The sequence below is a fragment of the Psittacula echo genome (assembly GCF_963264785.1).
Source record: "Psittacula echo genome assembly, chromosome: 25".
Taxonomy (NCBI): Eukaryota; Metazoa; Chordata; class Aves; order Psittaciformes; family Psittacidae; genus Psittacula; species Psittacula echo.
The window spans coordinates 5,486,251-5,500,231 of record NC_137760.1 but is presented as its reverse complement, the minus strand read 5'-3'; the positions used below and the strand labels follow the sequence as shown (position 1 = coordinate 5,500,231).

Genomic DNA, 13,981 nt, shown 5'->3' with positions numbered 1-13,981 from the left:
TTTAGAAATCTCTGTGTTAAATCCCATGTTGGTGAAGGACTTCGTACACTCTCTGATTCCTGCAGGTCGCAGGGCACTTGGTGATGCCTACTCTCATGGGATCACCATGATTCCATGTCAGTGTCATGGCTTGGACACGCAGGACAGCGCCCAGGTCTCGCTCCATCTCTCCCACCCCCCCCACAAGCACTGCTCTGGGTCCCAGGTACCCAAAATCAAACAGGAGCAAGTCACACATCGTGTTCCCATCGGGAATGGAGGCTTCCCAGCACAAACATGGGGCGGGAGGAAGGAGGATGGCACACACCAATGCTGCAGCCCCTCTCGAAGTACCTGGGTGAGAACAGACCAGGCTCTTCCCACCTCACGTGTATTCATTTCATGGTTAATGGGAAACCCAAGCACTTCATTTGCCTGCTTTTCCAGGCTCGCAGAGGCTGGTTTCCTTACGTGCTTCCCAAGGCTTCAGCAGCCATAAGCTGTTTTGCAGTATCATGGTGCTCCACGCGAATGGTTAACCTTGATTTCAGTGCAGGCCACGCAATGCCACCGTCCCAGCGAGGTCGAATTCCAAGTAATCCTTCCAGGAGGAATGGAATGAAGGCAGCGCTGTGCCTGGAGAAGACGCCGTCGCCTCTGTCTCTTTAAGAGTGTCAAATGCAGTTGGTTTGGGCTGATTTCATGGTGGGACAAAGGGATGTTACCAAGGGAGCGGTTGGGGGTGCAGGGGCATGGGGTGAGCTCAATCCTGGTGTGGAAAGGCCAGTATTAATGGCTGTGCTGTGGGGCTGGAGCTGCATAGAGAGGCGATGCATGCAAAAAGGCTTTGCAGGGAAGGGCAGGAAGCTCTCCTGAGCTCTTCCACAAGCTTCCCTTCCCCATGGTGAGGCTCAAACCCATACAGAGCAGCTGTCCAGCCTGGGGAAGAGAAGGCTCCTGAAGGGGAGGCCTTAGAGCAGCTCCAGGGCCTAAAGGGGCTGCAGGAAACCTGGAGAGGGGCTTGGGACAAGGGCCTGTAGGGACAGGCCAAGGGGAATGGCTTGAACCTGCCAGAGGGGAGACTGAGATGAGCTCTTAGGCAGAAGCTCTTCCCTGTGAGGGTGCTGAGGCGCTGGCACAGGGTGCCCAGAGAAGCTGTGGCTGCCCCATCCCTGGCAGTGCTCAAGGCCAGGTTGGACACAGGGGCTTGGAGCACCCTGCTCCAGTGTAAGGGGTCCCTGCCTGTGGCAGAACTGGGTGAGCTTTAAGCTCCCTTCATCCCAACCCGCTCCATGACTCCACCATGCGGTGCCTCATCCTGACGGGACACGGTGACAGGCGCAGCGCTGCAGGACCCGACCCCCCCGGTGAGGGCCTTGTGCCTGCGGGGAAACCACGCTCCTGCCCGGCCGTGCCCGGGGGTCTCTGCCGGTGCAACGGGCGCAGCCCCGGGCGAGCCCCGCTCGCACCACGAGCGGCTGCCACCACGAGGCCCGCGCGCCTCAAACCGGGCTGGGCTGTTGCCCCCCTCAGCGCGCCTGCACAGCAGTCCCGCCCCCCGCACCCGAGAGCAGCCAATCACGCTCCACCAGCTCACCCGCCTCTCCTTCCTATTCGTCTGCTTCCCTGTCAATCATCCGCTACCGGTGGCCGGCGGCGTGTGACGTCACGCCCGGCGGGGCGGTGGGAAGCGGCGGCGACGGCTTCCTATTGGCTGGCGCGGCGCGGGGCGGGGCGGGGCGCGGGCGCGGCTTTAAAGCGGGGCCGGGGCGGCGCGCGGGCCCCGTGCGGGCCCTCCCCGTCCCCGTTAACCACCCGTTACCCCCCGCTGCCGCCGCCGGTACCGGGCGGATGGAGCTGAGCTGCGGAGTGGGGGGCAGCGCGGCCGCACCCCCGGGGCCCGGCCCCCCGCCCGCAGCTGCCGCCGTTCCGCCGGTGCCGCCTATGGAGGGCGAGGAGTACGAGAGCCTGCCCAGCGGCGCCTCGCTCGGCACTCACATGGTAGCCGGGGCGGTGGCGGGCATCATGGAGCACACGGTCATGTACCCGGTGGACTCGGTCAAGGTGCGTGGCGGAGGCCCCCGGTACCTCCGAGGAGGTGCTCCGACGGCTGCCGGTGTCGGGGTGCACGGGGGTCCCGGCGTGCGCGATGCTCATAGCGGGGAGCAGGGTACGGAGCTGCTGGGGGTGTGCGGGAGTGCAGGGGTGGGTGCGAAGAGGGGTGTTGCGGTGCAGAGGGTCCCCCCGGGGGTCCCTCGAGGTCTCGCCGATGGAAGCACCATCCCGGCAGCACCGGTGCCCTCGGCCCCGTTGAGCTTTGCGCAACCCGCGGTGCAAAGGTGTGCACCAAGGCCCGCTGCAGCAAGCAAAGTCCTTGTGCTGCTCCCGCCTCGGGGCAGAGATGCCACCGGTGCCCTCCTGGAGCAGCTTTTCCTTCCTGGAGTGTTGGAATCCCAAGGCCGGGTGGGAAACGCCGGTGTTGTTGTGTCCGTCCACACACGAGGATGGTTGTGAGCAGCGTGAACCCGACCTCCTGCCACCCCAGTGCCGTGGCCATGGTGGCTTTACCGGGGTCAGGGCTTTACAAAGGGGTTTGTGTGGCTGCTGGTGGTTGGGTTCGATGCTAATGAGCTCCAGGCTAACGAGCGTGCTGTTGGGTGCACATGAGGGAGGACTTCACAGTGTCTCCAGCATGGTCGGAAGCATCACGAAGGGTATTTCCTCCCTGTGCCCTGCCAGCGTGCTATTAAAAGAGAGGGAAGGTTGGGAAAAGCCAAGCACCCTCGATGCTGTGTTGCTGGTGCTGATGGACCCTCACTGGTCCACTCAGGAAAGGCTGCAAGGAGATGCTCTAATTCTCCTCTTCCCAATACAGGGCTCCTGAAAGAGTAGCGAGAGGAGAGGAAATGCCTTCGCTTTGAGGCACTGGAGATCTTGCCCGTGTGCTGCGATAAGCACTTAAAGGAAACATTTTCTGCTGCTTTCCTGTGTTTTCCCTCTGGGTTTGTGCCCATTGGACCTGGCTCCAGGGCTGGGGCTGCTTTGAGGTGCAGGGTCTGAGCCCAGCCTGGCTCCTGTCCCAGTCAAGCCGGGTGCTTTGTGCCAAGTCACGCTCAGAGCAGCGTCACTCGGGCCTCCGTGGTGTGGTTGAAGAGGGCATTTCCTCTGCAGGGAATAGGGAGAAAACGAAAGCCGTGCCTGGTTTTCCCGGGCGGGAGGTGCTTTGGAGGAAGGCGAAAGTGCTGCTTTCCCCAGGCAGTGAATTCCCTCCTTGCCGGTGCTGGGATTGCACCGGGGCAGTGCCTTACTCCGGGAATAATCCCGCTCAGCAACTGCCTTGAAGTGCTCGGGAGCTGATAAAACACTGGGAGAACTTTGAAGAGTGGCCAAGGTCACCCCGTGCGTTTGGGGCAGAGTGGAATCCGGAGCCGCAGGATTTGGGTGCTGTGATGGGCGCTCTCCACTGCTCTGTCCATGTGGGAAAGGTGAGAACTGACCCAAAAAGGGCTTTTTTATTGTAATGGGAGTAACCAAACACTAATGGAGGCTTGTAAAAGCAGCTGTGGGAAATGTGCTGCTCACCTCCTGCAGCAAAGCTCCTTCCTTTGTGGGTAACACTCACTGGGATCCGCGGTGGCTGAGCAGAGCCTGAGGAGGAGATCAGGGGTTGTGGATGCTGCAGCAAGAGACGTTTCAGGCACCTGGCTGACGAGGTGATGTTGTGGCTCCAACAAGTCATTTCCTCCTGAAGAGAAACTGAAAATGCTTTAATTTGGGAAATGGCTTGCTTCAGATGCTTGCACAATTCCTGGGGTAGGGCAGGGCCGTGATGGTGGTGTCCTGGTGAGGTGAGTCAAGGGAAGCGCCCAAGAGAGCACCCGATGGACCTCTGTGAAGCTCATCGACACTCGTGTGGCAGTGTTGGGAATACCCAAAGTGCCGTTGGTGCTTGTGTAATGTGTAAATCCATGGTGCACATCCCTGTGTGCAGCCTCCTTGCTGTGATAACGTGCTGCCACTGAAGTCATCACTAGTTGGGTGTTTTGCAGCAGTGTTTCTTCATAGAGGGGGAATGAGTTACGGGTTGTATTTACCCCCTAAACCTGGAGGCTTGTGGTTATTGAGGCTTGCTTGGTGCCTTTTCCTTCTGATGCTAAAGACCCCCATGCAGCTTCAGCCTTGGTTATGTGTTGACCTCTGTCTTACGCACCTAACGCTGTGGTTGTATTAAAGCACTGGCTGTAGGGTTTTAGATGTGTGTCTCATAGTCCTTAGGCTCGTTCTGTTTGATCAGGCAAGCCTGATCAGCCTCCAAATGAATGGTAGAGATCAGCATGTCAGGGGCTTCAGGAGGACTCCGCTGGAGCATCCTCTTAAGCTGTGTAGTGGCTTCCCTGCAGTGCTGCTGGAGCTGGCTTCCCAAGGTGGGTGAAGTGGCTGCCTGGAGGATGGAGGATGTGGAGTTGTCCTCACGTGGGAGCTGATTGCTTCAGACAGCTTGGTGAGACACTGCATGTGCTTGAGCCTCCCTTCCTCGCAGTGGCACTAATGACAAAGTCCTTTCTCCAGCCCCAACCATGCTGCAGTCACCTGTGAAAGCCTCAACTGCTCCTACCCAGTGGGTATGGGAGGTCCTGGGCTGTAATGGGAATTCCTAGGGTGAAGGGTAGGAGGAACATGGAGCCTACATCTGTGATGCCAGAGAGGGGAATGGACAGGAAAGGATAGGTACAATGAGGGTTGATGGGAGGGAATGGAGTGTTTCCATGGCTTTAGGTAGGACAATCCACCATGGGTGACCTGCCTGGAGCAAGGAAGCTTTGGAGCTTCCCTGCTTGTAGCAGCTTGAAAGCACAAGTGTGACTGAGCAGGGCAGATGAGCACCTGTGAGCTGTTTTACTGCAATTTAGTCAGGCTTTGGAGTTAAGTGATGCTTGCCTGGGGTTTGGTGGTGGGAGGTTCTGCATCCAATGCAGGTCTAGGAGGAGCAGTTCCTCTTGTTTCAGTGTTGGGGTGCTGGAAAGTCATGGCTAACCTGGCTGGCCCCATATTCCCCTTCTGTGGGCCTTTGCAGACAGGGGTGGGTACCACATTGCTTGGGAGCAGCAAAAGGGAGCTCCGAGCTTGAGCATGGCATGGGTTGTGCAGCAGCAAAGCCTTCTGTGGACAGCAGGATCTGCCCAGGTTGCTGCAGAAACACTGCTTATCTCCTGGTGAAAGCATACAGTGCTCTCTGTGTCTTTTGTTGGCCTCAGGGAGCTGTTTGTCTGTCACATGAACTTGGAGAAAGCGTGCTGTGTCCAGGAAGGAAAACAAGGGCGAATGAGATCCCAGCCTGTTTGTACAGCGGCATGTCAAACCGTGACCCTTGGAGAGTGTGCAAAGCCAGAGACTCACCTTAGTAAAGCAGCTCTAGGTAGAAACCAGCCCTGGGCTATTGACGTGCTTCTGGGTGCTCTCCCCCAAACAGCACCTATAAAGGCAGCGCTGGTTCACAAACAGGTAACCTGATGGAGCTGAAGCCGTGACTTCTGCTGTTGCTTCTCATGCCCAAGCTGAAACCAGGACTGCCAGGATGCTTGTGGTTGTCAGTGCCTTATGCAATGAGGATTAATCTCAGTAGGTGGAGAAGTGTTTCTTGGCTGGGTAACAGGGCGTGAGGCTCCTGGAGGAACTTGATGGCTTCAGATAGGTGGCAGGAGATGGGGGGGTAAGGACTGCAGAGCTGGTGGCAAATCATTGTTCACACCACAAGAAACCTGGTGCACCCGGCTGTGCTGGTGGTGATGCAAACCGCAGACCCATGCGTGGGTTAGGTGGGTCCAGCACCCTTCCCACCCACTCTGGGGTGCTGAGTGGGAAAACATTTATCCCCTGTGATATGAAAGCAACTGGATCCTTAGTGAGGGTGGAGGTACCCAGGGCTGGGCTGGCAGTTTACTGCTTTAGAGGAGTGGTTATTCCTCATTCCCTTTCTGCTGAGATGAAGGCATCCCAGCAGCAGAGCGGGGTGAGATGGGGATCTCTGGGTCAGCTCCGGCCTCTGAAGCAATGCCTTCAAGTTAAAACTAGCAGAGAAGAGGAGAAACCGAGCGAAGCCCAGCCCCGGCTGGATGGGACCAGCTCGGCAGCGGTGGGTCTGCTGAGTCACGCTGACGGCGGAGCCGCTGCCGGGAGCTTCTTGGCAGCATCACGAAATCCAGCCCCTCCTGACGAGCATCCATAGGATGGGAATGTGCTGGGACTCATGGTGAGGGGGTCAAGACCCTCGTGCCTGCTCAGAGGTGGCTCCGAGCTGGGTTTAAAGCCTGGTTTTAAGCTCAAAGATAACCCAGTGCTGTTGCTGCATTTACAGAAGGGTTTTCCTCAACCTTTGGGTCCATTTCCAGTGCTGTTCATAGGTTACAATGCCTTTAGTGCTCTGAAACAGGAAGCTTTGCTCGAGGCTGCCAAATCCCCTGCTGCAGGGTGGTGATGCCTTGTCGTGGACACTGGCTGATGCTCAAGTCTGCCGCACTAAGTCACTTTGCAGATGTAATTCCTGTGCCCTTTTTTTAGGCTATTTACTACAAATACAGCAGTTTGTTTGGTTCAGCCTCAAAGCGTTGCTTTGCTGCTTGCATGGCTTGGTTTTATTGTACTGGGTTAAAGTCTTGCACTGGGCCCTGAGCTCTTCCTTGGTCCTAGAAAGTGTATCTGAAAGTGCTGCAGTTTGCAGTGACTGGAGTGGTTTGGGGAATGGAAGGTCCAAACCTTAATTATTGGCATAATCTTGCCTGAAAGCTTGGCTGTAGTATTACCTCCCGGCTAATTGCTGATGGGAAATGATAAGCTTGAAGGGATGTGTCCCCATGAGGAAGTGTGGAGGTGGCACGGGCAGCCCTTGCTTTCTCAAGGGCTAAGGAATCTCTGCTGAGGACTGAGCTGCTTTGCCTATGTTCTGCCACATTGATGGGTGGGGAAACTTCAGTCAGAGGGTGGGGTGTCCCAGGTGATGGGGTGGGAGGCATCCTTCCTGTCAAACCCATGTGTCAGGGACCTGTTCATTGCAATTCCCAAGCTTCTCCTTGAGAGAGCATTAGTTTGGTGCCTGTTGCAGGGTGCTGAACACTCCTCTGCCATGGCTATTCCCTGACTGTGGTTCCAGGTGTGAGGCTGCACTGGAGGCTGTATCCCTTCAGTCTGGGATCGCAGACCAGCAGGAGCACCAGAGCCCTTTGCATCTTCGATGCTCTACATGTGCTTGATCTTGCTGGGATGTTCGCAGAGGTTTAAGCCTTGTCAGCAGCTCTCCTGTTGATGGTGGGAAGCAGCTCATGTCTGCGCCCTGCAAACACCACTGCGGGTTGGCATCATCCCTGCAAGGGCTTTGGGTGTCGCTGGTGTGTGATGGCATCAGCCTGCGGAAGCCTGAAACAGACCAAAAGGAGTCATTTTTCACATGGTGCCTAATAGACAGCAGTGAGAGCGATGGGAGGATTTGGGTGCCAGCAGCTCAGCTGACTTCCAAAGTATTGTTCCTCAGCTCCATCTAACCCTGCCCTGGTGCAGCTTGAGGCCGGTTCCTCTTGTCCCATCCCTTGTTCCTTGGGAGCAGAGCCCAGCCCCTCCTGGCTCCATCCTCCTGTCAGGCGGTTGTAGGGAGCGATCAGGTCCCCCCTGAGCCTTCTTTTCCCCATCTGAACCCCGCAGGTCCCTCAGCCCTTCCCCATCACTTGGGCTCCAGGCCCTGCACCAGCTCCGGTGCCCTTTACCTGTCTCTATGGGGGGGTTACTGTGGGTGCCCAGTTTTCTCAGCTTGCCCTTCTAGGAAAGCTGTTTCCCAATGGACCAGACAAGCGCTGCACACAAGTGTCACAAGCAGCTGAGCAACAGCAGGAGGAACAAGCTGGGGCAGAGAGCTGGGAGTGTTGTAAGCAAGAGGCAATTACAGACCTAACTGTATTTCTTCACCCAGGCTTTTGAACGACTGCGCGAGCTTAATTCCCTGTGTTTTCCCTGCAGAAACAGGAGCAGAGGTTACACGTCCCTCCTGAGCACTTGTCTGAGCAGCCTCGTAACGTTGTGGTGTTGCAATGGGAGCATGGGCTTAATCTTGCTGCCCTGAATAGCGCCGTGGGTGCAGCTGGGGACTGAATGATGGAGCCCACTCATGATCCTGGGAGCCTCGTGGCTCTTTCACTCTCTGCCTCGTGCTTGTTGCATTCAGGATGGGTTAAGTGAGGCCTCTCCCTTCGTGTGCTTTGTTGCAGACCAGGATGCAGAGCTTGCAGCCGGACCCCAAAGCCCAGTACAGGGGCGTGTATGAAGCGCTGAAGAAGATTGTCCTGACAGAGGGTTTCTGGAGGCCTTTACGTGGGATCAATGTCACCATGCTGGGGGCTGGCCCTGCCCATGCCATGTACTTTGCCTGCTATGAGAAGATGAAAAAGTCTCTAAGTGACACTTTCCAGCATGGAGGAAACAGCCACTTGGCCAATGGTATTTCCAGGGGGGGTTATGCACAAAATAAGCTTGCAGTTACCAGCCTGTCCCTTGCTTGCTTGATGTGCTTAGCCTGGCATCCCTCGCTGTTCTTTGCTCTGGGAAGGGCTGCTGTAGGCAGCCAGCGTTCAGAATGCTGCTGTTAATACGTGGATGGGAGGACGTGGGATGGAAATGTCATCCCAGGCTTGCCGGTCTCTGCTTTGGAAGGGCTGGGGAGGCAGGGACTGTCAGACAGGCAAGTGTGGTACCTGCCACCACTGTGGTGGTCCTTGACACAATGCGATGGTGGGAAGCTGCCATGGCAGGCCCCACTTGACTCAACCACCTCAGTTAAGGGTATGTAACAGCTTTCTGGCTTGCTGCTTTTTGCTGGCAATGTGCTTCCTGGGTTTGCCTTTCAAGTAGCTACAGGCTTTTGGTTCCAGTGGGAAGAGTGAAGCGCTGCCTTAATGAGAAATGACCGAAAGTCATTTGGGCAAGAGAGAATTTGAGATGGAAACCTACATCAAAGGAGAAGGTGTGGCTCGAGAGGCCCATCCTTGAGCCAACTGCACAATCATTAATGGCTGGCTGGATGCTGGCAGAATCTGGGCAATTTGTGTTTAGAACTAGGCTGAGTAAACGGATGAAAATGCCTCATTATGGATGCACTGAGCCAGTGCTAAACATTGCTCAGGCCTCAGTCCAGCACAGGCTGAGTGCATCTGGTGCTTTCCTGCACAGACAAAACCTTGGGAGTTGTCGTAGGGAGTAGCAAAGGTGATGGTTGGGATCCTGGTTCCTATTAGGCTGCTTTGGATGGGGTTTTTCTGCACTGGGAGTGAGTTGTGTTGCTGGGCGCTTCCTTGGGCTGCAGCATCGCAGGCAGCGGCACCCAGGTTGGACAGGGCTTGGAGCAAGCTGCTCCAGTGGAAGGTGTCCCTGCCCATGCGGGGGGTTGGAACTGAATGAGCTTTAAGGTCCCTTCCAACCCAAACCATCCCATGATGATGTTGGCTGCTGCCTCTGCAGATGGCAGTGCCCAGGCAAGCCCTGGCTTCTGAATACCCTTCTTAAAGGATGCTCTTGTGTCTTGCAGGTATAGCTGGGAGCGTGGCCACGCTACTCCATGACGCAGTGATGAATCCTGCTGAAGGTAATGCCCTGTGCTGTTGGGAAGTGCTGCACCCCGTTAGCCTGGGAAGACACCCTGTGCCATCTCAGCACCTTAAGCCCTTTGCTTTAGTGACTCTGCCCAACTTTTAACGAGCTCAGGCAGGTCAGTGCATAGGGATAGATTCTGCCTGGCTGCTCTCCCTTGCTTGCCAAGGGGGTGCACAGCATCTGCATGGCATGTTGTGATTTCTTAGGAAAGCTGGTGTCCCCTTTACTAACATGATGCTGTTACTACTCTGCTAGTGCTTCCTGGGTAGGTAGAGTCCAGCATGAAGAGGGCTAATGGTAAAATGCAGCTAAACTGAAGACAGTCAGCTGGGCTGCCAGCTCTTTACTGTTAATGTATGGGGCTTCTGAATTGGCCAGGATCAGTTTTTTCTGAAGGAAAAGATGTCTCTAGTGTTTGAAATCCTTTTAATCACACCCTGATCAAATGAATTGGCTTTTGCTTAAGTCAGTGGAAGTTGTTCCATTTCTGGACTGGGGTCTGTTATACTTCCCAGGTGATTCAATCACCTTTCTGCCCCTGTCCTCTTGGTGTGTCAGTGTTTCAGCACTTATGGGTGCATCTGAGGGTCCTTACCAGTCTGTCTCAGTGCCTTTCTAGCCCGAATTAAAGGCACTGGGCAGGCTGAGGGGAAGCAGAGGCTCTATGCAGCTTTTTGATGGAAGCCTGTTGACAAGGAGCTCATTGCTACAGAAATACCTGCTTTATGTTGTAGCAATTGGGACTCGGAAGGGGGAGGTTGGCTCTGGATGGTTGGGGCTTGGAGCAGGGCTGGGTGTTGGGATGACCAGGAAAGATGTGCTTTAGCTAACAAGTCTATGTCCCTGTGCCTGTCCTGCCTGGTGCTGCCCACCCTGTGGCCATCGCCTGGACCAGTGGTGAAGCAGCGGATGCAGATGTTCAACTCCCCTTACAAGTCCGTCCTGGCGTGCATAAGGACAGTGCAGAAGACGGAAGGGTTTGGTGCCTTCTACCGCAGCTACACCACGCAGCTCACCATGAACGTGCCCTTCCAGGCCATTCACTTCATCACCTACGAGTTCATGCAGGAGCAGATCAACCCGCACAGGGAGTACAACCCGTGGTCCCACATCGTCTCCGGCGCCGTCGCAGGGGCCGTGGCCGCCGCCGCCACCACTCCTCTGGATGTCTGCAAGACCCTGCTCAACACCCAGGAGAACATGGCCTTGAGCTCTGTGAACATCAGCGGGCACCTCACGGGCATGGTGAATGCCTTCAAGACTGTCTATCAGCTGCGGGGTGTCTCGGGGTATTTCAGGGGGGTGCAAGCCCGTGTCATTTACCAGATGCCCTCCACAGCCATTGCCTGGTCCGTGTACGAGTTCTTCAAGTACTTTCTCACAAAGCACAAGCAGGAGAAGAGAGCGTCCTAGTGAAGGACTCCCAGGGTGAATGCAAGCCTCCGTGTCCCTTCTGTGTGTGTGTGTGTGTGTGTGTGTGCGTGTACCTGCAAGCCAGCCAGCTCTGGGTCTCTGCTAAGGGAAGTACCAGGTTCGTGGTGGATTCGCGGCTGACGTCCACTTCTCCCTTCCTCAGGGATTCAAGTGCTCCTCAGCCACGTGTTCCCCTCCTTGCTCCATGAAAAGATTTATAAAGACTCATCATAATAATATATATATTTAATAACTTTATTTTGGAGAAGTGAAATTGCTGACTGATATTTTTCTCTATGAATAAGTTGAAGATGCAGTTTACTCCTCACCGCAAAGCTTGGGTCGGACAACCCAGGCTGGGGCGGTGGCTTTTTTTACAGCAAAGAAGCAAAATATCCTGTCACAGAGCTTAGTTTTTATATGAATATGAAATAGATGGATAATGTTTATCCTTTATTTTTCTATAGAGGCGTTGGGGTTGGGTTTGTAACTACTCTTACAGCTGGATGCTGTTTAAAAAGGGCTCGATTCTTCCATCCTGTGCGAGGAAGACACAAAAGCATTTATTTTTATAGCCAGATTGGCTTTAATTCTCCAGCATTGAACCCCCAAACGGTGGCCTGGATTCTCGTGGGGGTGTCAAGGTACTTGGTACCCCCTTGAGACTCCTTGGGATGGGGAGGAGAAGGACCAGGGGCACCACCAAGGAAGAACATCCCAAAACACGTTGTGGGGGAAAGGGGGAAACAATTCCATTGTATTTTACAAGGAGACTTAAAAAATGTGGATTTTAATCAGAAAAGTCCTTTTTCTTCGCAGATGCTTTTTTAAAGGTACATTCTGGTGGTGCGTGGTGGCTGCACAGCCTCATCCTCCCTTAACTTATTCATCCTTTCCCACCAAGGCCCCATTCCCGCTCGCAGGAGCGACCGTGCGCATCCCCATAGCTGGAGCTGGGGTGCATGGAGCTGCTCTGCTCCCTAAGGGGGGACCTGGGGCTTCTGTTTACAGGTTGGCTACACAGTCACAAGGGTCACATCCTGGCAGCACCAAACCAGCAGCAGGCAGGGAAATCCATAGGGAATTCTGCCCTACGGAACCGAAGGCACCTCCCAGCCCCATGTTTGACAATAAGCTGCTGCTCATCTCTGCTGGGGAGGGGAGAAAACATCAAAAAGACCACCTAGAGAGGTTCCTCTGGTTTGCTGCTGTGGGATGCTGAGCTTTGCAGTGGCCAGCAAAGCTGTGCCTGCTCCTACTGGGAATGGCTTTTCCATCCCAAAAATGCAGCCTTTAACCAGTTACTTGGGTGATCAGGAGCCAGTGAGGGATTTTAGGGGCCTGGATGTGTAAATCTAAGTGACAGGACACCAGGCGGCACATCCCCATCCTCCTTGGAAGTGATGGCTCCAGCTGGCACCATCTCCATGGTGCAGCTTGTGGAGATGTGGCTTCAGCTTGCTGTCAGCGCTGGGTGGGATGTCTCTGGGGGAGCTGCAATGTGATGGGCAGCTTCTGGGCTGGCCTGTGTCACTGGATGTGTCCCATCAGCCAGGCACCCTGGGTAGGATGACACTAAACAGACCTAAACCTCTTGCTGTGTTACTTGGAGAAGGTAAATCAAAGCGCACCTCTCTGGGTGGTGTTGCATGTGCCTTGTGTAAATTAGCCTTGTACCATTGCTGATGGTGAAATGAGCTTCTTGATGCCTTTTTTTTTGTCACTTAAACTGAATGAATCACTGTGTCAAATGCACCGTGTTGTCTTAAAAGTGTACAAATTGTGAGCTTGAGGCCACTGATGGTGGTGGTGCAGCTGGAGAGAGCTCTCAGCTGTCTCTGCATGCAGGGGCTGGAGGTCTCCGAGCTGTCTCTTAGCCTTGGATGTCTTTTTCTGTTGAGAAACTGGAGTTATCACTAACAGGAACCGGAACTGCACCAAATATTTCCTTTTGAGATGGGCAGAAACAGGAACATTTTTGGGTCACTTTAATACTAAGGGGCAAACTGTAGCATCACGTGGAAGGTGACAGCTTCCAGTGTGACTTCAGTAGCTAGGATTCACACTGAGCGAGCAGTCCCCAGTGCATCATCCTCTTGCTCTGGCTGCTTAGCTTTAATACTTCTGACTTCACCTTGGCTATGCTGGGAGAACCTCATCTCCTGTTTGGAGTAACCTGTGAGTAGCTGGGATGTGAAGGCTGGATTTGCCCAGGGATGGAGCCTTGTGGGCATGGAGTGACAGGGAGGGTGGTCCTGGCTGCGCATCCTCCGTGGAGAGGGATGCAGCATCCCTGTCTGATAGCTGCAGAGGTCTCTTCTACGTTTGGAATGTTTCCTGCTATAAGTGATGCTGGATCCCCAGTGAAAGCCCCTTCACCAAAGCCCCTCCTCATCCCTTCTGGGTTTGCCTTTGCGAGTGAAGTTTCACTTTAACCTGGGCTGTGAACCATGTTCTGCTGCTTTGTCTGCAACAAACGCACATGTTATTTAAGAGGGAGGATGAGGATCTTTGTCTGCAGTTCTTAATTTTACAGATATATATATATATTTTTGCCTGCCTTGGAATTTAATGTGTTTCCTTTAAATGTATGTTTAACAGTGCAGGAGTCCCTTTGTGAGATGCTGCTACAGTTGTATCACTGGAGCTCAAGGAAATAAAACATCCTCATTCTTTTTGGCCTTTGAGGCTCCTGCTTGTGGCTTTCCTGGGCTGTTGGGTGTTGAGAGCAGCGGGAGGTGTCCTGATCCCTGGGGGAATGGTGCCTTCTAGTGTTGCCTGAGCACCTCGCTATGAGTCACATCAAGCCCTTTGTCAGCACATGGGAGGAAGAAAATGCCTCCTGGGAGGGGTTGTGAGCTGAAATCTCTGTTATGGGCTTGTGCTCCTCTAGGAGCCTCTGAAGGGCTTTCAAACACGGTCCCTCTGGCACAAAGAATTGGCTCCTGACATTGGCAAA

The 13,981-nt window shown here is 54.6% G+C and overlaps 1 protein-coding gene across 2 annotated transcripts; it reads left to right on the top strand.

Annotated features, from left to right (window-relative positions):
• The first annotated feature begins 1,750 nt into the window (after nucleotides 1-1,750).
• Nucleotides 1,751-13,706, top strand: SLC25A37 (solute carrier family 25 member 37). Of its 2 annotated transcripts, none has more exons than XM_080634715.1 (4): nucleotides 1,751-2,043; nucleotides 8,232-8,460; nucleotides 9,545-9,601; nucleotides 10,505-13,706. In XM_080634715.1, exons 1-4 carry the CDS (start codon nucleotides 1,831-1,833, stop codon nucleotides 11,020-11,022), a joined length of 1,017 nt encoding a protein of 338 aa, XP_080490841.1. In that variant the 5' UTR covers nucleotides 1,751-1,830; the 3' UTR covers nucleotides 11,023-13,706. The 2 variants fall into 2 exon arrangements, with proteins under 2 accessions (XP_080490841.1, XP_080490842.1); XM_080634716.1 differs by lacking the exon at nucleotides 1,751-2,043 and adding an exon at nucleotides 2,210-3,464.
• The last annotated feature ends 275 nt before the right edge of the window (nucleotides 13,707-13,981 follow it).

Coding starts and splice junctions, on each gene's coding strand:
- SLC25A37 (XM_080634715.1), top strand. CDS start 1,831: ATGGAGCTGAGCTGCGGAGTGGGGGGCAGCGCGGCCGCACCCCCGGGG. Junction 2,044..8,231: donor ACCCGGTGGACTCGGTCAAG/GTGCGTGGCGGA, acceptor GCTTTGTTGCAG/ACCAGGATGCAGAGCTTGCA. Junction 9,602..10,504: donor AGTGATGAATCCTGCTGAAG/GTAATGCCCTGT, acceptor CGCCTGGACCAG/TGGTGAAGCAGCGGATGCAG.